This window comes from Salvelinus fontinalis, chromosome 42 (assembly GCF_029448725.1).
Source record: "Salvelinus fontinalis isolate EN_2023a chromosome 42, ASM2944872v1, whole genome shotgun sequence".
Classification (NCBI taxonomy): domain Eukaryota; kingdom Metazoa; phylum Chordata; class Actinopteri; order Salmoniformes; family Salmonidae; genus Salvelinus; species Salvelinus fontinalis.
The window spans coordinates 23,087,502-23,114,100 of record NC_074706.1 but is presented as its reverse complement, the minus strand read 5'-3'; the positions used below and the strand labels follow the sequence as shown (position 1 = coordinate 23,114,100).

The following is a 26,599-nucleotide window of genomic DNA, read 5'->3' as shown; positions in this document are numbered from 1 at the left end:
CTTAAGTAGTACTTCAAAGTATTTTTCCAGTGGTGTAAAGTAACTATGGCATTCTATTTTTAGCTGATATGGGGGCAGGAATACATTCAAGGAGCATATTACACTGGGATAATGTAGGTTACGCTGGCAAGTAAATAATATTTGCCAGGGGATATTATTTAATTATAAATTTGATTACTTCCCATGGGGGAGATGTGGGAAGCTAAAAGGCTATCTTGCTTGCTGTTTTTAGTCCAGCTACAGTAGCTAGCAAGCTGCTAGCGGAGTAGCCAACTGGCAGGCACAAAATGGGGTAATGTAAAGCAAACCGAAACTTTCATTACATGTAGCTGTGTCATCTAAAATATAGATCCAAGACAATATTAAAGAATGGGACGAGTAGACAAAGTGAATATAAGTCAGTGTTTGCATCTGTAGAAGTTTGTAGGATTTTACATACAATATATGTTGACAGAATGAGACTGTTGCTGTACTTCCAGGTAATGCCCTTGCTTCCAGTACCACTGAAGGCCCCAGTATTCAGTCAGGCAGCTTGAAGAAGATGTGATACCAGCCAGGCCCATGTCACAGCATGCAGTGGGAGATAAATAAATGCATAATGTACGTTTCATCACCAAAGCCATGTTAACATTCACTGCACATGTTGCAGAACAATTCAACCCTTTTGTTAGTGAGTAAATGTTTTTTGGGGCGTATTGCCATCTTCAAGGGGTTTATATTATATTTTTATTGGAACATTTTACCAAATGTAACTTGCGTTTAACACTACATGGGGGAGGGTATGTCATGCAGTGCAGTTCAATTAGTCATATTTTGAGTTTCATGGTGTTAAAACGTCGAAATAACAACAATAACGGTAAACATGGAAATTGTTCTTGGTCACTGTTTACTACGTCTTCTTATGTGGTGTTTTAGGGAGGACTACACCAGAAACAGTGTATTGCCGCCCACTACTAGATTCAGGAAATAAAAAAAGGTGACATCCAAAACGTAAAAAGGGAAATTAACTAAAACTTTTAATCCACTCAGAGTCAGTACCCATGCAGCTCTTCACCCGTTACATCTTTCATTCCCAAGAAGTGTCCAGCTGCAGATACGAGGATATCATAGAGATAGATTAAAGGACTCATCATGGATATAACCCAGTTTAGCACAGACATTTTCATTGAGGGGTTCCACCAAGCTTCCACCATTTTAAATTAGTCAACAGGGTGGGATTAGTAGTCAACTGGGTGGGGATTACTATGGGTTGTAGCCTCATTGGAACTGCTCATACTGTCTTAGACGCTATAATGGCACAGATATAAAGATGAGTCCTCTATCTCTATGGATAATATCACTCTTTCTTGAGTTCTTATCCACTCCTGCAGTGCAGTTCATCACCATAGCAATAAATGCCCAAATAATATACTTTCTTTAAGAGAAGGGTATCTGGATCCTGCACTTTGCAAACTGCACCCAAATCACTGGACTGTGGTGTCTCCACGACAACCGAACCACTAGAAATGTTTGAACTTTTCTTGCTGCTTCAGCATAGGAGACACGCTGAACAGCTCTTATCCTAGCAATCTAGGCCTCCTTCACCCTTACAGGACATTCAGGGAACTCCTGTACATGCTTCCCACCACAATTGCGACATTCAACGTCATCTTCCACAGTAAAATAATTACTCAAGTCATACTCTCTGCAAACACAGGCTAACTCACATATCCAATCTTGACATGTGTAGGGAGCGACTCATCAAAAACAGTAACAGACTAACTATATCCTCTCTCCATTGAACATACGAGGCAATCGTCAAGCCCCAACTACACTACATGACCAAAAGCATGTGGACACCTGCTCGTCGAACGTCTCATTCCAATATTATGGGCATTAATATGGAGTTGGTCCCCCCTTTTACTGCTATAACAGGCTCCACTCTTGGGAAGGCTTTCCACTACATGTTGGGACATTGCTGTAGGGACTTGCTTCCATTCAGCCATGAGCATTAGTGAGGTCGGGCACTGATGGTGGGCGATTAGGCCTGGCTCGCAGTCAGTGTTCCAATTCATTCCAAAGGTGTTCGATGAGGTTGAGGTCAGGGCTCTGTGCAGGCCAGTCAAGTTCTTCCACACCGATCTCGCTTTGTGCACGGGGGCATTGTCATGCTAAAACAGGAAAGGGCCTTCCCCAAACTGTTGCCACAAATTTGGAAGCACAGAATCGTCTAGAATATCATTGTATGCTGTAGTGTGAAGATTTCCCTTCACTGGAACTAAGGGGCCTAGCCCGAACCATGAAAAACAGCCCCAGACCATTATTCCTCCACCAAACTTTACAATTGGCACTATGCATTCGGGCAGGTAGTGTCCTCCTAGCATCCGCCAAACCCAGAATTATCTGTCGGACTGCCAGATGGTGAAGCGTAATTCATCACTCCAAAGAAGGCATTTCCACTGCTCCAGAGTTTAATGGCGGCAAGCTTTACAACACTCCAGCCGATGGTTGGTGTTGCGCATGGGGAGCCATGGCTGCTCGACCATGGAAACCCATTTGATGGAGCTTCCGACAAACAGTTATCTCGCTGGCGTTGCTTCCAGAGGCAGTTTGGAACTCAGTAGTGAGTGTTGCAACCACAGACGATTTTTACGCGTGTCACGCCCTGACCTGAGTATTCTTTGTTTTCTTTAAATATTTTGGTTAGGTCAGGGTGTGACGAGGGTGGTTTGTGTGTTTTTGTCTTGTCTAGGGTGTTTGTACTGTCTAGGTTTTTTTTGTAGATTTATGGGGTTGTGTTCATTCTAGGTGTTTATGTAAGTCTATGGTTGCCTAGATTGGTTCTCAATTAGAGGCAGGTGTTTATCGTTGTCTCTGATTGGGAACCATATTTAGGCAGCCATGTTCTTTGGGTATTTTGTGGGTGATTGTTTCCTGTGTCAGTGTTTGTGCCACACGGGACTGTTTCGGTTTGTTCACGTTTATTGTTTTTGTATTTGTGTTCATGTTCAGTTTTCCCTATTAAAACATGGACACCTACCACGCTGCGTATTGGTCCGATCCTTGCTACACCTCTTCAGAGGAAGAAGAGGACGACAGCCGTGACAACGCGATATGCGCTTCAGCACTTAGCAGTCCCGTTCTGTGACCTTGTATGGCCTACCACTTCGCGGCTGAGACGTTGTTGCTCCTAGACATTTCCACTTCACAACAGCACTTACAGTTGCCCGGGGAAGCTCTAGCAGGGCAGAAATTTTACGAACTGATTTGTTGGAAAGGTGGCATCCTATGACAGTGCTATGTTGACAGTCACTGAGTCCTTCAGTAATGCCATTCTACTGCCAATGTTTGTCTATGGAGATTGCATGGCTGTGTGCTCGATTTTATACAACTGTCAGCAATGGGTGTGGCTGAAATAGCTGAATCCACTAACTTTTGTATATATAGTGTACTCCTGCAATTTTCATATTCTTAGCCCCAACATCCACAGAGACTCCAGAAATAACGCCCTTGATTGGTGCCCTGTTCCAAAAAGGCAGTCATCTCTTTCTCCTTGATGCTGGTGAGGCACAACACGCACACAACACACAAAATAATCAACAAAATTCCACCTTCACAGATTATACAGTACCCAAATATATATTTATTCTTCCCAATTTCGTCATATTCAATTGGTAGTTAGTCTTCTCCCATTGCTGCAACTCCCATACGGACTCGGGAGAGGCGAAGTTCGAGCCATGCGTCCTGCGAAACACAATCCCGCCAAGTCACACTGCTTCTTGACACAATGCAAGCTTAACCCGGAAGCCAGTCACACCAATGTGTTGGAGGAAACACCGTACACCTGGCGACCGTGTGAGCGTGCATTGCGCCCGGGCTGCCACAGGAGCTGCTAGAGCGCGATGGGACAAGGACATCCCGGCCAGCCAAACCCTCCCCTAACCCGGACGACACTGGGCCAATTGTGCGTCACCTCATGGGTCTCCCGGCCGGCTGCGACACAGCCCGGTATCGAACCAGGATCTGTAGTAACGCAGCAAGCACTGCAGTGCCTTGGACCGCTGCGCCAATCAGCAGGCCAAACCCAACACGTTTTTCACCATCTTGGCAACATCAAACGGATCTCCCAGGCACATCTTCTTATCCTCAAACCACACTCATACTAAAAACTGTGAAGTAGTTGCGCCATGAGCAGTAGGATTACTAGATAGTGTTTCAACTGTGATGGTAGCTCTTTTTATCTGTCCTTTAGCGACTGTAGTCCATCCAGTATTCTCATCACCTTCACTCTCATATTTGCTAACTCCATCAGATTCGGTATCCGTTTCTCTCTTCTTCTATGGTATATTGGCGATTGCACAATTTAACGTGTATCCCACCACCTACTGTGCACGATGGAAACAGGATCCTCCAAAAAATGGAAACAAACCAAACTACCGAAAAAGAAACTAAATCAAACAACTTCTCTGTAAAAAAGGGCAGGTCTTCCGACACCAGTACCCCTTGCAAATCTTCAGATGTAAAATCCTTAAGTCCCAAAAACGTTTCTGCCGCAGCCACAATAATGTCCAGTTTTTTAGAGTTCTTTGAGACTTGTACCGTACAGTTTATAACTGTGGCAAGGTCTGCCACAAAATCCACCTTAATATAGGGTATATTTTGACTGGCAGCGGACATTTACTTCAGGCTATGGTGTGGCAACTACCATACAGTGGCTTGCAAATGTATTTACCCCCCTTGGCATTTTTCCTAACCTGGAATTCAAATGGATTTTGGGGGGGATTTGTATCATTTGATTTACACAACACTTTGAAGATGCAAAATCGTTTTTATTGTGAAATGAATAAGACAAAAAAACTGAACTTGAGCGTGCAACTATTCACCTCCCAAAGTCAATAATTTGTAGTACTTTGCAGGAATTACAGCTGCAAGTCTCTTGGGGTATGTCTCTATAAGCTTCACACATCTAGCCACTGGGATTTTTGCCCATTCTTCAAGGCAAAACTGCTCCAGCTCCTTCAAGATGGATGGGATCCGCTGGTGTACAGCAATTTTTAAGTCATCCCACAGATTCTCAATTGGATTGAGGTCTGGGCTTTGACTAGGCCATTCCAAGACATTTAAATGTTTCCCCTTAAACCGCTCGAGTGTTGCTTTAGCAGTATGCTTAGGGTCATTGTCCTGCTGGAAGGTGAACCTCCGTCCCAGTCTCAAATCTCTGGAAGACTGAAACAGGTTTCCCTCAAGAATTTCCCTGTATTTAGTGCCATCCATCATTTCTTCAATTCTGACCAGTTTCCCAGTCCCTGCGATGAAAAACATCCCCACAGCATGATGCTGCCACCACCATGCTTCACTGTGGGGATGGTGATCTCGGGGTGATGGGAGGTGTTGGGTTTGCGCCAGACATAGCGTCTTCCTTGATGACCAGAGTACCTTCTTCCATATGTTTGGGGAGTCTCCCACATGCCTTTTGGCGAACACAAACATGTTTGCTTATTTTTTTAGAAGTTATTTTATTCAATTCACTTCACCAATTTTGACTATTTTGTGTATGTCCATTACATGAAATCCAAATAAAATCAATTTAAATTACAGGTTGTAATGCAACAAAATAGGAAAAACGCCAACGGGGATGAATACTTTTGCAAGGCACTTTATCTTCACTAGCCTCACATTTGAATCATATCCACGTAGGAGATTCGATTGATCGCCCTAACATTTGTCACCTCAATCTCCGTCACCCTTATAGGACACTCCAGGAACTCGGGATCATGATTCCCACCACAACTGCAACACCGTCATCCTTCTACACACCGTACTCCATCTGTCTGCACACACTTGAAACATGGCCAAATCCTTTACAATACATATACTGCAAAGGTTTGGGGACGAAAGCTCTTACAGCATATCTTACATAACCGAGCTTCATGTGCGTAGGTATTTGCTCTGAATCAAAAAACAACAGGACCGACAGATGATGTTTCTCCATTCACTAAGCGGGTCAGACGCCAGGCACCATGTACTGCCATGTTGTGTTGTCATGTTGTGTTGCTACCATGCTGTGTTGTTGTCTTAGGTCTTTCTTTATGTAGTATTGTGGTTGCTCTCTTGTCATGTGTTTTTTCCTACATTTTGTCCACATAGAAGGCCTTTTGCCTTTTGGTAGGCCGTCATTGTAAAAAATAATTTGTTCTTAACAGACTTTCCTAGTTAAACAAATAAAATATGACTCCTTTGACAGGTGCTCTACTCCGAAGTTCAAAGCCAAAAAACCTTGTGTCCAGATTCTTGTGAGGCTCACTGCAATCTTCCTCTGTTCTTCAGATATTCAATTAATCAACCACTCCTGGTTGCTCTGACTTTTCCCAAGAGCATACTTCAACATTTTCGACACCTTAAATGGGTCTCCCACATATACTGTACATCCTTAATCAACAATTGCATCCCAAAAAGAAGCGATTCATTATAATTCATACACATATCCTCCACTCCAATTTTAGACAATTAACTTTTTGTTCCAGTTTGACACTACTTGTCTATTCAGAACATTCGTCTTCACCAACTTCGCTTGACGCTCTGTTTGATCTGAACTCAGCATCCACTTACGCCATCTTTCTTGCCCAACAAAAAACATCCCGCCATTCTCTCCCACTGTTTACTCCCGTTTACACTGAAGAGAAGGATGTGTTGTGTGTGTTGTGAAATGAAAAATGTATGCACGCTGTTCTTTGAAATACGTTACTGCTTACTACAGTACACATCAAATCTCCTCTGATCAGTATCTTTCAAGTTGAGAGCAGATTTGTTTAGAAAGAACAGTGTGTTAACAAGAATAGAGTAGAAAATAATAAAATGTCTTTATTCCATCTACATCACCTCATTAAGGTAAATATTAAACTGTCCTTGTTTTAGCCTAGGTTTACTGTCTCTCTAAAAACATGTATTTACTCAAGTCTGTTTCAAATGACAAGTTAATGAGGGGTATGTGGTTAATTACTCCAAGACACTTAACATAACTAAACTAAACTCAGCAAAAAAAGAAACGTCCTCTAACTGTCAATTGCGTTTATATTCAGCAAACTTACAAATATTTACACATGTTATGAACATAACAGGATTCAACAACTGAGACATAAACTGAACAAGTTCCACAGACATGTGACTAACAGAAATGGAATAATGTGTCCCTGAACAAAGGGTGGGTCAAAATCAAAAGTAACAGTCAGTATCTGGTGTGGCCAGCTGCATTAAGTACTGCAGTGCATCTCCTCCTCATGGACTGCACCAGATTTGCCAGTTCTTGCTGTGAGATGTTACCCCACTCTTCCACCAAGGCACCTGCAAGTTCCCGGACATTTCTGGGGAGAATGACCCTAGCCCTCACCCACCGATCCAACAGGACCCAGACGTGCTCAATGGGATTGAGATCCGGGCTCTTAGCTGGCCATGGCAGAACACTGACATTCCTATCTTGCAGGAAATCACACACAGAACGAGCAGTATGGCTGATGGCATTGTCATGCTGGAGGGTCATGTCAGGATGAGCCTGCAGGAAGGGTACCATATGAGGGAGAAGGATGTCTTCCCTGTAATGCACAGCTTTGAGATTGCCTGCAATGACAACAAGCTCAGTCCGATGATGCTGTGACACACCGTTCCAGACCATGACGGACCCTCCACCTCCAAATCGATCTCGCTTCAGAGTACAGGCCTCGGTGTAACACTCATTCCTTCGACGATAAACACGAATCCGACCATCACCCCTGGTGAGACAAAACCGCGACTCGTTAGAGAAGAGCACTTTTTGCCAGTCCTGTCTGGTCCAGCGACAGTGGGTTTGTGCCCATAGGCGACGTTGTTGCCGGTGATGTCTGGTGAGAACCAGCCTTTACAACAGGCCTACAAGTCCTCAGTCCAGCCTCTCAGCCTATTGCGGACAGTCTGAGCACTGATGGGGGGGATTGTGCGTTCCTGGTGTAACCCGGGCAGTTGCTGTTGCCATCCTGTACCTGTCCCGCAGGTGTGATGTTTGGATGTACCGATCCTGTGCAGGTGTTGTTACACGTGGTCTGCCACTGTGAGGACGATCAGCTGTAAGTCCCGTCTCCCTGTAGCGCTGTCTTAGGCGTCTCACAGTACGGACATTGCAATTTATTGCCCTGGCCACATCTGCAGTCCTCATGCCTCCTTGCAGCATGCCTAAGGCATGTTCACGCAGATGAGCAGGGACACTGGGCATCTTTCTTTTGGTGTTTTTCAGAGTCAGTAGAAAGGCCTCTTTAGTGTCCCAAGTTTTCATAACTGTGACCTTAATTGCCTACCGTCTGTAAGCTGATAGTGTCTTAACGACCGTTCCACAGGTGCATATTCATTAATTGTTTATGGTTCATTGAACAAGCATGGGAAACAGTGTTTAAACCCTTTACAATGACCTGTGAAGTTATTTGGATTTTTACAAATTATCTTTGAAAGACAGGGTTCTGAAAAAGGGACGTTTCTTTTTTTGCTCAGTTTATAATATGTCAACTAAAGAATGGTTCTCAGATATCCCCTGTGTACATCTCAAGCTACACTGCTACCATATCTCCCCGTTGTGGACACTCCTATGTCAGGTAAAGTTACTCTGGAAAGAGAAGATCTTGTAACATAGTTTGCACTTAGAGTACCTCTCAGTGTGAATGGTCTGGTGCTCCTTCAAATAGTTTGCCCTAGCAAAGCGCTTACTACACGTGGGGCAGGCGTACCGCTTGATGCTCGGCCTCCCACGTTGATAAACTGCATTTATTTTCTCATTAAAAGTTTCTTGGGATTTTATTTTTTATTTGATTGGAAGTCATGAAACAGGCATTTGTAAACATCATATAACCTACACAGTACAAACACAAAATGCAACATGCTTTTTTGTTAAAGCTTGAATTTAAAATAGTTAAATTCAGATTTTGTCACCGGCCTACACACAATGACCCATGATGTCAAAGTGGAATTATGTTTTTCGACATGTTTACAAATGATTTAAAAATGAAAATCAAATGTCTTGAGTCTGTATTCAACCCATTTGCTATGGCAAGCCTAAATAAGTTCAGGAGTGAAAATGTGCATGTGTTAAGTCACATAAGCTGCATGAACACACTCTGTGTGCAATAATAGTGTTTAACATGATTTATGAATGACTACCTCATCTCTGTACCCCAGAAATATCTAATTATCTGTAAGTACCCTCAGTCGAGCAGTGAATTTAAAACACATATTCAACCACAAAGACAAGGGAGGTTTTCCAATGCCTCACAAAGAAGGGAACCTATTGGTAGATGGGGGGGGGGGGGGAGCAGACATTAAATAGCCCTTTGAACATGAACTTAATAATTACACTTTGGCTGGTGTATCAATACACCCAGTCACTACAAAGATACAGACATCTTTCCTAACTCAGTTGCCGGAGAGGAAGGAAACCGCTCAGGGAGTTTAATGGCTCTGATAGGATGAATCAACAACATTGTACTCCACTGAAGAGGCACCTGAAGGTCCACACGGGTTACTCCACAATACTAACCTAATTGACAGAGTGAAAAGAAGGAAGTCTGTACAGAATAAAAATATTTCAAAACATGCATCCTGTTTGCAATAAGGTACCAAAGTAAAACTGCAAAAAATGTGTCGATGAAATTAACTTTTTGTCCTGAATACAAAGCTTTATATTTGGGAAAATTCCAACAACACATCACTGAGTACCACTCTTCATAATTTCAAGCATGGTGGTGGCTGCATCATGTTATGAGTATTCTTGTCATCAGCAAGGACTAAGGATACATTTTAGGATAAACAGAAACGGAATAGAGCTACGCACAGGCAAAATCCTAGAGGAAAACCTGGTTCAGTCTGCTTTCCATCAGACACTGGGAGACAACTTCACCTTTCAGCAGGACAATAACCTAAAACACAAGGCAAAAATTATAATGTAGTTGCTTACCAAGACAAAATTGAATGTTCCTGAGTGGCCTAGATACAGTTTTGACTTAAATATGGCAAGACTTGAAAATGTCTGTCTGGCAATGATCAACAACCAACTTGACAGAGCTTTAAGAATTTGTAAAATAATGTGCAAATATTGTACATTCCAGGTGTGTCATGCTCTTAGAGACATACTCAGAAAGACTCACAGCTGTAATCACTGCCAAAGGTGATTCTAACATGTATTGAGTCAGGGGTGTGAATACTTCAATAAATTTGCTAGTTATATATTTAATTTTCAATACATTTCTAAAAACATGTTCACTTTGTCTTTATGGGGTATTGTGTGTAGACTGAGATTTAAAAAAATATTTAATACATTTTGAATTCAGGCTGTATTCAACAAAATGTGGAATAAGTCAAGGGGTATGAATACTTTATGAAGGCACTGTTTGTGCCTTATACCGTGTATATCAAATGTCTGGATGCAATATTCAACACTGAAATCTGTTACTCAGGGTTTGATCTAAACATCAGAAGCTATCGAGTAGAATTGTAATTTTCTATGTTATAGAGTGGAATGGTTTTTCTGCTGGTGTATGCTGAGATAGCTCCTCTCTGAGAACCTCCTCTCGCAGTGCATGCAGGCGAACAAACCGCTTTTCTCCCGTGTGGACCTTCAGGTGCACATTCAGCTGGTACTGGCGGGAGAACCTCTTCTCACACTGGGGACAGCTGTAGGGTTTCTCCCCTGTGTGGACCCTCTGGTGCCTCCTCAGGTCACCAGCCTGGGCGAAGCGCATGTGACACTGGGTACAGCTGAAGGGTTTCACCCCTGTGTGGACCCTCTGGTGCTTCTTCACATAGTTCACCTCAGCAAAGCGCTTCCCACACGTGGGGCAGGCATACGGCTTGTCTGGGTCCGCCCTCATGCTCGGCCTCCCACATTGTGACCCAATGACACCAGAGGAAGTAGAAGCAGGAGCCACCACCGTCAGGTGGTTAGTCTTTGAGCTCCTTCCTTGACCTCTAGCAATTGTTTGGGTGTTGTTGGGATTGTGTGCTGTGTTATAGCATAAGTACCTCTTGTGGAGAACACCCATCCTGACCCGGTCTGTATTGGTAGGGTAACCATGAGGTAACCGAGGAAGGCTAGGCCCAGGTCCAGGCCTTCTATGAACCCATTCACCAGTCATTAGACAAGACCCTGACGGAGAAGACCGACTTGCTGATAGACTACCACCAGGGGGGGCGCCTGTCACTCTCTGTAAAGGCTGAACCCCAGGGTGACATGCTCTGTTCATCATGGATACTGTGCTGTTTGTATCATAGGAACAGGAGGGTCTATCTCTATCAGCCCCAGGCCCTGCTTCATCCCTGCACTGAGACTGTAAAGAGAAGGGTCTGGGCTGCAGACTGGATCCCTGACTTGAGCCTCTGTCTCTCTGATGACCACCAGGACTGAGGTTGTTCAGTCCACCTGTCCACTGGTTGTGTTCTGCGTGATGGTCGAGTCTTTGTCCCTCGTGGTTCCGTCCTGAATCTGAATCAGGAAGGAATAGTGACGGCTCTTGATCCACTGTCCTGATCCGGGGCCAGGGTTTGTGACCAGCTGCTTCAGAGGTCCAGTCTCTCCTACCAGCAACACCGGCTATCAGCAGGTCCTCATGGACTGCAGACTGTAAACACAAATTGAACAGAAGATAATATAAAGGTTTATATAAGGAATGCTTTGCTGTACACACAGAAACATGACATTATGAAATGTTAACCAGTCAAACCTATCTCTAACACTGTGATTAAAATACTTAACAATACAGACCCATTGGAGTTTATTATAAAAAACAAATGTCCATATCTGTTGACTCAAGAATGAAGTATAATGTTTTGGTTCCACTGAGATAAGGGAAACTCAGACCCTGCAATGATACAAAAATAACCAAATCAGTCAGTACAGTTTTTATTTAATTTAAAAAAATGGTCATACAGTCACAACATGAAGTACAGTACTTTCATTGCACAAAACGATACATGTGACAAGTAGAATAACTTTTCTCACTATGGTAACACTTTACCATTTCTGTAAATCTGGTACCCTCGCTTTGATAAAATTTAATTTTAGAATACTTTGGAAAAGGTTCAACATTACGTTACACGGATCTTATCTATTTTGTCAAGTGAATTAAGGCACTATCATTATCCCACTATAAAACACCAGTATCAACCTATAGGGACATAGTTGTCACTCTTCATCAGTGAAGCATTTTTACAGACACAATCACACCAACCATCACCATATCATCTATTCTGCCTTATCACACTCATTCCCTCCTCAGTTCACCTCATCCAGTTCCCTGCTACATCCCAAACCAACAAAGTGAACTACAAACACACTAACTAGTAATTTATGACTTGTTACAATACTCTATACATGGGCTGTGTGTATTTTCTGTTGGTGTATCCTGAGGTTACTCCTCTCTGAGAACCTCTTCCCGCAATGCATACAGGCGAATGGCCTCTCTCCCGTGTGGACCTTCAGGTGCCTCTTCAGCTGGTGCTGGTGGGAGAACCTCCTCTCACACTGGGGACAGCTGTAGGGTTTCTCCCCTGTGTGGACCATATGGTGCCTCTTTAGGTTGAACGAGTGTGAGAAACTGGCCCGGCACAGATGGCAGCTGAACGATTTCTCCCCCGTGTGCATCCTCTGGTGGATCTCCACCTCTAGGGGGAAACTGAAGGACTTCTCACAGAACGAACACGGAAAGCACTTCTCTTTGGCGCTGTGACCTTTACTGATTCCGTCTCTACTACTGTCATTTGTCAATGGGTTTGTGTAGGCATTTAGTGTTGAGGCACTGGCATTGTCTGAGGTCTGCTTTAACATTAGGGGAGTGTGAGGAGGATGAAGGCCAGGGAGTTTCTGTGGTGTCGCAGGGTCCATGTTCCAGTTGATAGATCCTATAGAAGGCAGGTTGAATGCAGCACCTGTTAGGGGGTTAACCTGAGGCGCCATCAGTCTCTCTGAATCACAACTATAGGAGCAGGACGGAGCATCGCTTGCCGAGTCTGTTCTCTCCCTCCACATACGGTCACCTCCCTGTCCCTGCAGAACAAATCTACGCCTCGGCCTGGTCTCAGACAGTTTGCTGTCAAGATCGGATGTTGTTTTGTGTTTGACTGTCTGTTTCTGTTTGTGGTTAACAGTATTGTACCGCAGCTCAGAGTTGAGGACGCTGTCCCATCCACTGACCTCCACTATGTCGCCTATGGTCCTGGCTTGCTCAGTGATGTCGTCCCCAGGGCCTTTGGCTGCACCTGTCTGGGTTTGGGAAACCAAGTTGGCCACCCAGTCTCCTCTGTTAGCCTCCAGCCAACCACCTGCAGGAAGAGGTTAGAAAATACACTTTACAAACATGGCAGAGAAAACTCTAGTTTCAAGTTTATACATTATGCGTGTTTTTGGATGGAAACATAGGTTGTATTGATTTAATTTTATGAATGATGAACATTCAGACACAAATTCCCAGGTGCAACACTATTCCCATTGAAGATCTATTACTGTATGCAGGCTATATGTATTTCTTCCTTACCTTGCTCCCCCATCGTTAGTCCACTCAGCAGGTCAATGCTCTCTTGTCCGTCCTCTATTGTCTCCTCTTTGACTAGCAGCAGATCAGGCTTCCATTCCTCCATGTCTACTGACTGTAAGAGATACAGAGTGAGAGGATGTTGGATTAAGAAATCTGATATGAGCACCCTGCTATGAAGCATCTTCTGATTGGGCAATGAGGGATTGCTATGAGTACTATTTAACTGTATTAGTTGATTTGATTACTTGACACTCTTTAATGGTTTGATAATTCAAAAGGTATGGTCCCACACTTAAGACAAATTTAACCAAGACCTGGGCCCGTATCTACAAAGAGTCTCAGAGTAGGATTGCTGATCTAGGATCTTTCCAAATAATTATATTCATTATGATCTAAAAGGCAAAACTGATCCTAGATCAGCACTCCTACTCTGAGAGGCTTTGTGGATACAGACCCTGACCTAATACCATTCAGACAGTTGTTCACAGTGGGCTCACCTCAGTGAGACTGTGTGTGGTCCTGTGCTGCTCAGCTGGTTCCTCTGTGGGTTCAGGAGGAGGTGTAGTCTGGTTGTCCTCCATGACCATGTTCCCCTCAGGCTTCCACAGACCCTCCTCACACCCCTCCCCCTTCACCAGCAGCACCTCTGGACCCTCCTCCTCCTGGAAGAGACAGGTGATACAGATTACACAGACATACACTCCCTCAGGTACATACACACAGGTAATAAATACACTTTCAACATGTAAGGGCCATACTTGTGAACATTGATTATTTCCTGTAACAATTTCCGTATCAGCCTAATAAAAATCATAAAGAGCAACTGCCAATAAAAAGCAACTAATCCCATTGAAAATGGCCCATGTGGCATTTATAAGTCACAAACATGAACTATAGTGTCAAAATTGACTACAAAGTGAAAATAGGACAATCAGTCTTGTCCAAATCAGTCTTGTCAAAAACGGAGTTTGGAACCCAGTGCTTCACAACGAGTGAATGAAGTTTGGTTTTGGATTACAATTATGTCAACAAATCATCCCCAATTTTGCCAAGCTCCACGTGCAAATCGCCCCATCCGCTTCACTTTTCAGAATGGGGCTATTTTTTTCATCGCCGTTTCTGACTGAAAAGCCCTATATGGATTGACCATGGCTCCACACAGTTATACGGTTTACATGCCCTGCCGAAGGACCCTAGTATGCGGAAAGGTGGTTGGAGTTCGTCAGTCCCCTCTGCACCACCAGTATAGTAACGCTAGCTTGGTGTGCAACGTTCGGTGGTGGTGAGTATAACCAGAAATACTGTAATATGACCTCTGGGATAATTTCGCTAACACCGTTATTGGTTAGCTATCTTTTGATAAAACGAAGTAGGCTAGTTAGCGTTTTAGCATAACTAGCTAGATAACTATCTCATTACAATTGAGTTAGGTGGTAGCTCATACTGCTGGTTATATAACGTTATCATTTGACAATTCGGATCTGCAAATTAGTTTGTAACTCATAAGTGTATTCTGTACGTTATTTAAGAGCAAAACTAAATAATGAATGCAACTATGGTGGTGGTTAACTCATGCCTGAGTCTAATACGATGAACTAGGAGCAACAACCCGCAATGGCGTCCCTGGCCTGAATCCAATCTGGAGCTACAGTCAGTCTACATCTATAAGGCATATCATTAGGGTTTCCACAGCCACAATCGATTATATGGCAAAAAAGGTCGTTCTTAATTTAAGGTTACTTTTAAAAATCACATCTTAATAAGTTAAATTGTAGAAATTGGCCTGGTTTATGACTTTGTGGCAACTAATGACGACCTAGAACTAGCTTGACCCTAGTTACTGCCCTGATGACAGACGGCTTCATCGACAAAGGTAATGTGTGTTATATGAAAAGTTGTATAAAAAAACACACAGTTTGTTAAACTAGTAGGTGAATCACACAGTCAAGTAGTACAGTCATTTTGGTTGTGACGGGCATTATCAAAAAGCTTTGTACTTTATTTATAACAAAATGCAATTTACCACTTGGCTTTCTATTGTATAACGCTGTCACAGGCTATCCCAGTCAACACCACCTCATAAGATGAGGAAGTCCATTGTTTGAGGATCGCTTGCAGCAGTTGTTAGAGAGATGTTCAGTTTGCTGCCAAACATGCAACATAGAGAAGACCAGCAAGGGGACCCTCAACATCACACAGACATGCCCTCGCTGTGAGCATTCCTATAAATTGAACAGGGAGGACGCTTGAATCAGGTTGGTGACATTTGACCTGGTCAAAGGTCGAAACAGATAAGTTTTGTTCCAATTCACCTTCATAACCAAGCCTGGTGGAACCAGCCTGATCGCTGCGTTACCATTCTATTGCAGCGAGCAGTTTGGGTCCACCATGCAAGTCATAACCACCATTGATAATGTAATCAGTGCTTTGTGTGTGACCGACCAAACAAAAACAGGGTCCATTCCCATCAACGCCATACAACACTCCTTCCGTGGCCTCCAACTGCTCTTAAATGCTAGTAAAACGAAATGCATGCTCTTAAATCGATCACTACCCGCTCGCCCGACTAGCATCACTACTCTGGACGGTTCTGACTTAGAATATGTGGACAAGTATAAATACCTAGGTGTCTGGCTAGACTGTAAACTCAGATTAAGCATCTCCAATCCAAAGTTAAATCTAGAATCGGCTTCCTATTTCGCAAAAAAGCCTCCTTCACTCATGCTGCCAAACATACCCTCGTAAAACTGACTATCACTATCCTACCGATCCTTGAATTCGGCGATGTCATTTACAAAGTAGCCTCCAACACTCTACTCAGAAAATGGGATGCAATCTATCACAGTGCCATCCATTTAGTCACCAAAGCCCTATATACTACCCACCACTGCGACCTGTATGCTCTCGTTGGCTGGTCCTTGCTACATATTCGTCGCCTAACCCACTGGCTCCAGGTCATCTAAAAGTCTTTGCTAGGTAAAGCTCCATCTTATCTCAGCTCACTGGTCACCAGAGCAACACCCACCCATAGCACGCGCTCCAGCAGGTACAGTTGAAGTCGGAAGTTTACATACACCATAGCCAAATACATTTAAACTCAGTTAAACAATTCCTGACATTTAATCCTAGTAAAAATTCCCTGTCTTAGGTCAGTTAAGATCACCACTTTATTTTAAGAATGTGAAATGTCAGAATAATAGTAGAGTGATTTATTTCAGCTTTTATTTCTTTCATCACATTCCCAGTGGGTCAGAAGTTTACATACACTCAATTAGTATTTGGTAGTATTTCCTTTAAATTGTTTAACTTGGGTAAAACGTTTCGGGTAGCCTTCCACAAGCTTCCCACAATAAGTTGGGTGAATTTTGACCCATTCCTCCTGACAGAGCTGGTGTAACTGAGTCAGGTTTGTAGGCCTCCTTGCTCGCACACGCTTTTTCAGTTCTGCCCACAAATTTTCTATGAGATTGAGGTCAGGGCTTTGTGATGGCCACTCCAATACCTTGGCTTTGTTGTCCTTAAGCCATTTTGCCACAACTTTGGAAGTATGCTTGGTGTCATTGTCCATTTGGAAGACCCATTTGCAACCTAGCTTTAACTTCCTGACTGATGTGTTGAGATGTTGCTTCAATATATCCACATAATTTTCCTCCCTCATGACACCATCTATTTTGTGAAGTGCGCCAGTCCTTTCTGCAGCAAAGCACCCCCACATGATGCTGCCACCCCCGTGATTCACGGTTGGGATGGTGTTCTTCGGTTTGCAAGCTTCCCCCTTTTTCCTCCAAACATAATGATGGTCAAACAGTTCCATTTTTGTTTCATCAGACCAGAGGACATTTCTCCAAAAAGTACAATCTTTGTCCCCATGTGCAGTTGCAAACCGTACTCTAGCTTTTTTTAATAGCGGTTTTGGAGCAGTGGCTTCTTCCTTGCTGAGCGGCCTTTCAGGTTATGTCGATATAGGACTCGTTTTACTGTGGATAAAGATACTTTTGTACCTGTTTCCTCCAGCATCTTCACAAGGTCCTTTGCTGTTCTGAGATTGAGTTGCACTTTTCGCACCAAAGTACGTTACTCTAGGAGACAGAACGCGTCTCCTTCCTGAGCGGTATGACAACTGCGTGGTCCCATGGTGTTTATACTTGCATACTATTGTTTGTACAGATGAACGTGGTACCTTCAGGCATTTGGAAATTGCTCCCAAGGATGAACCAGACTTGTGGAGGTCCACAATTCTTTTCTCTGAGGTCTTGGCTGATTTCTTTTGATTTTCCCATGATGTCAAGCAAAGAGGCACTGAGTTTGAAGGTAGGCCTTGAAATACATCCACAGGTACAAATGTCAATTAGCCTATCAGAAGCTTCTATAGCCATGACATCATTTTCTGGAATTTTCCAAGCTGTTTAAAGGCACAGTCAACTTAGTGTATGTAAACGTCTGACCCACTGGAATTGTGATAGTGAATAAGTGAAATAACCTGTCTTAACAATTGTTGGAAAAATGACTTGTGTCATGCACAAAGTAGATGTCCTAACCGACTTGCCAAAACTATAGTTTGTTAACAAGACATTTGTGGAGTGGTTGAAAAACAAGTTTTAATAACTCCAACCTTAGTGTATGTAAACTTCCGACTTCAACTGTATATTTCACTGGTCATCCCCAAAGCCAACACCTCCTTTGGCTGCCTTTCCTTACAGTTCTCTAAAGCCAATGACTGGAACGAATTGCAAAAATCACTGAAGTTGGAGACTTATATCTCCCTCACTAACTTTTAAGCGTCAGCTGTCAGAGCAGCTTACCGATCGCTGCAGTTGTACACAGCCCATCCAACCAACTACCTACGTTTCCCCATATTTGTTTTTCTGCTCTTTTGCACACCAGTATTCCTACTTGCACATCCTCATCTGCACATATCACTCCAGTGTAAATTGATAAATTGTAATTACCTCACCACTATTAGCCTATTTATTGCCTTACCTCCTTACTTCATTTACACACACTGTATACAGATTTTTTATATATTTTGTGTTATTGACTGTACATTTGTTTATCCCATGTGTAACTCTGTTGTCGCACTGCTTTGCTTTATCTTGGCCAGGTCACAGTTGTAAATGAGAACTTGTTCTCAACTGGCCTACCTGGTTAAATAAAAGGTTAAATAAAAAATTACAGGGTTTTTTAAACTATGAAATAACACATGGAATTATGTAGTAACCCCCCCGCAAAAACAAGTGTTAAAACCGATGTTATATTTGAGATTCTTCAAAGTAGCCACCCTTTGCCTTGACAACTTTGCACACTCTTTGCATTCTCTCAACCAGCTTCATGAGGTAGTCATCTGGAATGCCTTTCAATTAACAGGTGTGCCTTGTTCAAAGTTAATTTGTGGAATTTCAATCATTCTTAATGCATTTGAGAATATCAGTTGTTGTGACAAGGTAGGGGTGGTATACAGAAGATAGCGCTATTTGGTAAAAGACCTTAGAACGTTTCTTCATATGCAGTCGCAAAAACCATCAAGCGCTATGATGAAACTGGCTCTCATGTGGACTGCCATAGGAAAGGAAGACCCATAGTTACCTCTGCAGCAGAGGATAAGTTCATTAGAATTAACTGCACCTCAAATAAATGCTTCATAGAATTAAAGTAACAGACATCTCAACACATCAACTGTTCAGAGGAGACTGTGTGAATCAGGCCTTCATGGTCGAATTGCTGCAAAGAAATCACTACTAAAGGATACCAATAAGAAGAAGAGACTTGCTTGGGCCAAGAAATGTGAGCAATGGACATTAGACCGTTGGAAATCTGTCATTTGGTCTGATGGGTCCAAATTTGAGATTTTTGGTTCCAACTGCCGTATCTTTGTGAGACGCAGAGTCGGTGAACGGATGATCTCCGCATGTGTAGTTCCCACCGTGAAGCATGGAGGAGGAGATTTGATGGTGTGGGGGTGCTTTGCTGGTAAAACTGTCTGTGATTTATTTAGAATTCAAAGCACACTTAACCAGCATGGCTACCACAGCATTCTGCAGCGATACGCTATCCCATCTGGTTTGCACTTAGTCCCACTATCATTTGTTTTTCAACAGGACAATGACCCAACACACCTCACGGCAGTGTAAGGGCTATTTGACCAAGAAGGAGAGTGATGGAGTGCTGCATCAGATGACCTGGCATCCACAATCACCCGACCTCAACCCAATTGAGATGGGTTGGGATGAGTTGGATGGCAGAGTGAAGGAAAAGCAGCCAACAAGTGCTCAGCATATGTGGGAACTCATTCCAGACTGTTGGAAAAGCATTCCTCATGAAGCTGGTTGAGAGAATGCCAAGAGTGTGCAAAGCTGTCAACAAGGCAAGGGGTGGCTATGAAAAATCTAAAATATATTTTGATTTGTTTTAAACTTTCTTTGGTTACTACATGATTCCATATGTGTTATTGTATAGTGTAATGTCTTCACTAGTATTCTACAATATAGAAGATAGAAAAAAATATTAAAAAACCCTTGAATGAGTCTTGACTGGTACTGTATACTAAAGAGTCTCAAGTCTTAAACACAAAATGGGACTTTTCATTCTATTGAACAGAAAAACATTTAAATACACCATTAAAAATGAAACAGGCATTTGTTATCATATAGCCTACTCAGTACAAAAACTATGTAACAAGACTTTTTAAGCTTATATGTGACATACTGTACCATGCAATATTCTAACTAGGAATATTAAACACTGAAATCTGTCAATCTCATTATTCCAAATGCATCTGTGGACCTTTTCTGCTGACAACAATGAAAATGAATCTTTGTCTTTTTAATGCAGGGTTTGATCTAAACGTAATAAGCTACAAAGTAGAAAGGTTTCCATTTTATAGAGTGGAATGATTTTTCTGCTGGTGTATCCTGAGGTAGGTCCTCTCTGAGAACCTCTTCCCGCAATGCATACAGGCAAACGGCCTTTCTCACGTGTGGACCTTCAGGTGCCTCTTCAGGCTGCCAGTCTGGGTGAAGCACATGTGACACTGGGGGCAGCTGTAGGGTTTCACCCCTGTGTGGAACCTCTGTTGGATCTCCACCTTCTGGGAGCAGCTGAAGCCTTCGTTACAGAACATGCAGAGAGAGGAACCGTTTCTCTTTACTTTTGCCTGATCTGGCTCCCCCTCCAGGAGGCTGGGCACTAGCCCTGTCATTTCAGTTCAATACCTGATCGAAAAGGACATAGCCGTTTGAATCGGAAGGCCCCATTGTCGTGGACACTGGCTCACGATGCCTGAACGAGTGTAAAGGGGAGTGGGTTGCGACAATTAGATTAGTCTCTAAGCTTCCCCTGTAATCTAAGAAATCTCTGCCCTGTGAGAGTCTCCTAGGAGAAGGACAATCTGGATTCCATGTGGGAGGAACGTCGCCCTCCACTTTCACAATCACCTCATCTACAACCAGACCCTACCCTTATCTAGGCACCCTTCAGAGTATACACTACTACTGTACTGGTTCCAGTCCCCTCTGGACAGATCAGTCTGTCTTTCTAAACCCATGGGCTTGTTGCCAAGGTCCATCTCTGTAGTGTAAGAACAAGACGGATCATCACCACCAGTGTCTAACACGTCACTATCACCATGGGAATTAACCATCCTCTGGCTATGGTGAAATAGCGGTATATACTCTGAGCCAGGAGCAGGAGGACAGCCCAGTCTCCAGTCTCTCTAGGTCTGACCTGTCGTCAGATCCTTTGTGTAAAAGCCTGTGTGTTACAGTTAAAGTCTTGGTGTCTGTCTCTGGCTTGAGGATGGCGTTCGGCGTTCCACTGACCTCCGTGATACTGCATTGGGTCCTGAGCTGCGCTGGGGCGTTGGTGGGGTCCTCCGTGGCTACAAGGGGCGCTCCATCTGCCCCAGTCTGGATGTCTCTGCCGTTGAGTTGGTTCTCCTCTCCTTCAGACCTCTCCTGTTTGACCCCAGGACCTGCAGGCTCTGCATCTGCAGACTAACAAGACAAGAGGTTATTACCGGTACATTAGTTTAGTTGTCGTAGGGTCTCACAAGCTCCCCTAAGGCAGATAAATGAGGATGTACATGTAAGCAAGTGAATAGCTGAGGGGAGCCTATCTAAAAAAAATGGCCACATTTGATTTACAAAAGGAACTGTAATTCAATGTTAAATGTAACACTAACCTCTATCACGATAACGTGCTGGGTTGAGGTTCTACTCCCCTCATCAACAGTGATTGGTTGGTCATCTCTCCATGTATTGTGTTCTGCTGGTTTCACAGAGATCCTGTGGCCTCCAGTGAGATGTCCTTCACCTGAGAGAGTGATAGGGAGAAAAGAGGTGGTTAGGTTAACTACTGTCAATGCTCAATGCTATATTGTACATTATTGACACTGTCTAGAATTGGCCCGGAAGTAAGGTAACACTTCTCATAACTTCTTGATATACTATTTATTGATTGATGTATTATGTTCCATGCATCACATTGTTTTCAATTAGCAAATAATAAGAAATGCAGTAAATCAAGAATCTGGTTAGAATATGATAGTGTCTTTGTGCTAGATAGCTAAGTAATTAGGGGAATTAATGCATACTATCCAAAAACTGACCAAGATCCAATTTTGGATAAAACACCTGAACACATGTGCAGGCAGGGGAGCTACAGACTAACACCGGATAATGTGATTCAACCAAAACATTTTGCTATCTATTGTACTAGTAGTTACAGGTGTGGCTATACAAAACGTAGCTTGAGATTTTTAACTAACTAGGTATTGGCAGATACCCTCTTCATCCTCAATTCGTGGAAACAGGAGTCTCATAAAATGTCTGTCCAGTTGCAGGGGTCAGTTTGAATTTAGAAAATGCTCTGTTTATTAAAATCATTTTTTGGGTCCATAAACTAATCCAACAATGTTCAACCCTGTCTTTTTCAAATCTTCTCACTGGTCAGTTCCTTTTGAATGACCCAGCGGAGTTTGTGACCTTTCCATTGGTCCTTAAATGAATCTCCACTTACCAGGGGCACCGGCCAAGCAAAATTAACTCCACCATTGATTGAGACAGGTGAGTCCACCCCAAACTGTCTATCATGATGACAGACACAGGTCTCGGTTACTTAATGGACCAAAAATCTGATTGAATTTGGAAAATGCTACGTTTTTAAAATAAAACGGACCCTGCAACTGGACACAGACATTTAATTAGACTCCTGTTTCCACAAATCCGAGGACGAAGATAGAATCGCCAATACCAGGTGAGGTTAGTTAATGGTCCAAAAATGTTTAGTTAAATCACATTCATTATCTGGTGTTACAATCTGTAGCTAGTGCAGGTACTGTGCTATATACTAGGGGCGACAGGCAGCGCACCTTCGTCCTCCTTCAAAATGTACCTCTTGCCATTCCTCTGTATCGATCGAGATTTTTGACACTACTGGGACGACTGGCAAGGACGCGCTCTCGCATTGTCCTCTCTGCGCGCTCCCGTGCCACCTTCAGTTCCAGTAGTTTCCTCCGCAATGCCCTGTTTTCTTTCTGGCTTTGAGTTATTTCCAAACGAAACACTGCATAGTCATCGTCTACAAGTTTACAGATCTCTGCCACGGCTGCATTTGCTAGCACCTCCATGATGGAGGCTATTTGAGTGTGAAAAACCATACAGTTAGCCATTGTTTGCAGCTAGCTAGCGTTATCTAGATAACATCTATCAACCACGCCTTGTCGCCAACGCGAATTAAAGATGACCTGGGATAAGTATGTGATGCGGTGCAGTTAAATATTTCATTTTAAGTTCCAGGATGTTAACAATCCTCTAAATCACAACAATAAAAACCTTAATGTGGACGTTGTTTTGACCACTGTGAAGCAGACAAGATTAACTAGCTAAATACTTCCAGGTCACAGATTTTTGGAATCCTTCAGAATAAGAGTCTCTTCCTGTTACTTTGTAAATTAATAATTATTACGAAAATAACATTGTGCAGAAATGTTTATTTTATACTAGTTATCATACAACCAATAATTAAAAGTATTACTAATATATATTTTGATTGTATTTTTTTAATGTTTTCAATCCTAAATGGTCAATGTTTTGTGTGTGTACTCCTATAATTTATTGCACCCTACATCATTTTCTGTATGCATTTAAAGGGGGATCATTTTGGCACTTTAGTTTCAAATCCACAGGAGTTTACTAATTTTGAGGCCAATCAGCTTAAATCCAATCTTTTTTTTTAATAAATTTTGGACATACATATTACACAATTTTTGGTCCCGCTTTAAATGATCAGTTTACAAAGCCTTCATAGGCACTACATGTTAAAAAAGCATCTATAACCATATGTCATTCTTTATAAAGGGTTAAAAAATGTGGCATAACTGTGACAATCACCAATGTGTCACAACTCACTATGTCAAATATGATATAAACATGTGCTTTATGAAGGGTGACATGTTGTGCTGAAGGATGGCACACGCTCTAATGTGATGTCATGTTACACCTAATCTCGTTCCCTGACACTTCTGCCCTAATGTGTGGAAGGTCTGGTGGACCAACGCATCAAACTTGGCCTTCATTAGTTAGGGTTAGGTTTAAAATCACATTTTAAGAAAATCTATTCTGGAAATGGGCAGGGTTTAGCCATAATTATGACTGACTGTTTAGTGATGACAAACTTTATGCTCAGTAAGGTCACTCCTATAGAATTCCATGGTCACTCCCACTAAGGCGAACTTTGAATGGTTGATATAGTATGTGCAATAGCTTGGGGACAACATTACACCAAGAAGCACTTACCTTGACAAAAGCCCCCAACATAAAGACATTTTAAGTGTCTTTCTTCTGGAACCAAGTTACATGTCCCTCAATACAGAAATTCGCACGCAACAAAAACGAGCCATACCGCGCGGTGCTGGGCCCAGTCAGGTCTTTGACACATTCACCCACTCCCCCACTGAAAGATCAGTCACAAAATGTTAGCAACATTGTAACGGGTTGTAATCAAGCCCTGGTCTCCAGCATGGGAACAGAAGAGGAATACCTGGTGCAGTAGTCTCAGGTTGGACTACTCCAAATCTTGGTTCTGACATACACACAAATGTTGCAGGTCCATCAATCCATTTTAAATTCCTCTCACACCATACAATAACCTGTGGCTCATGAGAGAACCTTCATAAAATCAGCAAAATGTAAATAATCTACTTACTGACACTTATGTAGTGTCCTGTAATACTTAGTTTGAAGTGAGATACATTCGGTCATTCATAACACATCCATAAAGACTATCGCATGACCGTGTACTTAATTTAAAGTCAGACCCCTTTGGTAATTTATAACACATAAAGGCTTAATGATGTAAACCCATGTATTAACACTTAGGAAATTATCACTAACAGCTAAAACAAATAAACATTAAAGACATGTTTAAACTTAAGTTTCAAACAGTCTAATGCAATTACATTGAACAGGGCTGTGAAGTGTAGCTTGTCAGTGAGCTGGCAGACAAATGGTTATTGCCTCTCTTCCTGCTGGAGTTACTGCTTGTTGGTTCCACCCATAAAACTAACAAAGTGAGCAGATTCGTTTGGAAATGTCTTTGTCACATATCCTGGATGAGGGCATTTCTGTGCTCCACCAGAAACTCTAAATGGGAAGATGTGAAACTCCATTAAATTTGTATTATTATATTCCTCTTTCATTTGCAAATCTCATGACGTGGCCGTATCTAGGGGATTTGTATTTAGCTGAGTCTGCTAGCTAGCTAAATGTCGCATAGGTAGCAAATGCTGTGAAGTCACAAATTATTTGAAATGACGATTAGGATTAAATACTGTAGCTACTACCTAACTCAACACTTTACTACAAACTCAAATATATTGTAAATAACTTAGTTTTTCGCTGTCCAGTGGCAGCACAAATGGGCATTAGATATGCGAACTCATCACATGATTAGTGTCTTGTCAGCGACACTAAAAAAGTACTTTCGGATCACGGAATTTGAATAAAAGTCCCCCGCGTAAGAGTAGAAGAGTGACAACCATTCATGATATGAAAAATAATTGTCTAAACATTAACAATGATATTTAAGTGATATTTACATTAAGGTCAAATAAATGCCACCAATGCGAATAACTGTATATGGAATACACATTGGCTTAGAGCATTAACTATTCTGGGTGCCGCAGTAAAAGTATTGTTGAGAATACTTAGTTGGGTCTGTAGAATGAACAGTACATTTGGAAAGTATTCAGACCCCTTGACCTTTTCCACATTTTGTTACGTTACAGCCTTATTCTAAAACTGATTAAATTGCCCCCCCCCCCCCCCCCTTCAATCTACACACTACCCCATGACGACAAAGCAAAAACAGCTTTAGAAATGTAAACACCTTTATTACAAATAAACTGATATTACATTTACATAAGTATTCATACACTTTACTCAGTACTTTGTTGAAGCACCTTTGGCAGCGATTTACATCCTCGAAGTCTTCTTGGGTATGACACTACAAGCTTGGCACACCTGTATTTGGGGAGTTTCTCCCATTCTTCTCTGTAGATCCTCAAGCTCTCAGGTTGGATGGGGAGTGTTGCCGCACAGCTATTTTCAGGTTTCCAGAGTTGTTCGATCGGGTTCAAGTCCGTTCTCTTGCTTGACTACTCAAGGACATTCAGAGACTTGTCCTGAAGCCACTCATGTGTTGTCTTGGCTGTGGGCTTAGGGTCATTGTCCTATTGGAAGGTGAACCTTTTCCCAAATCTGAGGTCCTGAGCGCTCTGGAGCAGGGTTTCATCAAGGATCTCTCTGTACTTTGCTCTGTTCATCGTTCTCTTGATCCTGACTACTCTCCCAGTCCCTGCCGCTGAAAAACATCTCCACAGGATGATGCTGCCACCACCATTCTTCACCGTAGGGATGGTGCCAGGTTTCCTCCAGACATGACGCTTGGCATTCAGGCCAAAGAGTTCAATCTTGGTTTCATCAGACCAGAGAATTTTCTTACTCATGATTTGAGTCCTTTAGGTGCCTTTTGGCAAACTCCAAGCGGGATGTCATGTGCCTTTTTTACTGGGGAGTGGCTTCCGT

At 42.6% G+C, this 26,599-nt stretch overlaps 1 protein-coding gene across 3 annotated transcripts; it reads right to left on the bottom strand.

Annotated features, from left to right (window-relative positions):
• Nucleotides 1-6,831: 6,831 nt before the first annotated feature.
• LOC129841153 (zinc finger and SCAN domain-containing protein 2-like) lies at nt 6,832-23,406 on the bottom strand. 3 transcript variants are annotated; one of them, XR_008757283.1, is made up of 9 exons: nt 22,908-23,406; nt 21,697-21,827; nt 21,335-21,508; nt 14,018-14,182; nt 13,521-13,632; nt 13,181-13,308; nt 10,588-11,609; nt 9,827-9,911; nt 6,832-9,532 (listed from the first exon to the last, which is right to left on the bottom strand). XR_008757283.1 is itself a non-coding variant. In XM_055909292.1 (8 exons), the coding sequence occupies exons 1-8, from the start codon at nt 23,182-23,184 to the stop codon at nt 9,896-9,898; spliced, it is 2,025 nt and encodes a 674-aa protein (XP_055765267.1). In that variant the 5' UTR covers nt 23,185-23,406; the 3' UTR covers nt 6,838-9,895. The 3 variants fall into 3 exon arrangements, 2 of the variants coding, with proteins under 2 accessions (XP_055765267.1, XP_055765268.1); XM_055909292.1 differs by having other exon boundaries at nt 6,838-9,911; XM_055909293.1 differs by lacking the exons at nt 6,832-9,532; nt 9,827-9,911; nt 10,588-11,609 and having other exon boundaries at nt 11,875-13,308.
• Between the last annotated feature and the right edge of the window lie 3,193 nt (nt 23,407-26,599).

Coding starts and splice junctions, on each gene's coding strand:
- LOC129841153 (XM_055909292.1), bottom strand. CDS start 23,184: ATGGCTAACTGTATGGTTTTTCACACTCAAATAGCCTCCATCATGGAG. Junction 21,828..22,907: donor ATACAGAGGAATGGCAAGAG/GTACATTTTGAA, acceptor TCACTCTCTCAG/GTGAAGGACATCTCACTGGA. Junction 13,309..13,520: donor ACTAACGATGGGGGAGCAAG/GTAAGGAAGAAA, acceptor CTCTTCCTGCAG/GTGGTTGGCTGGAGGCTAAC.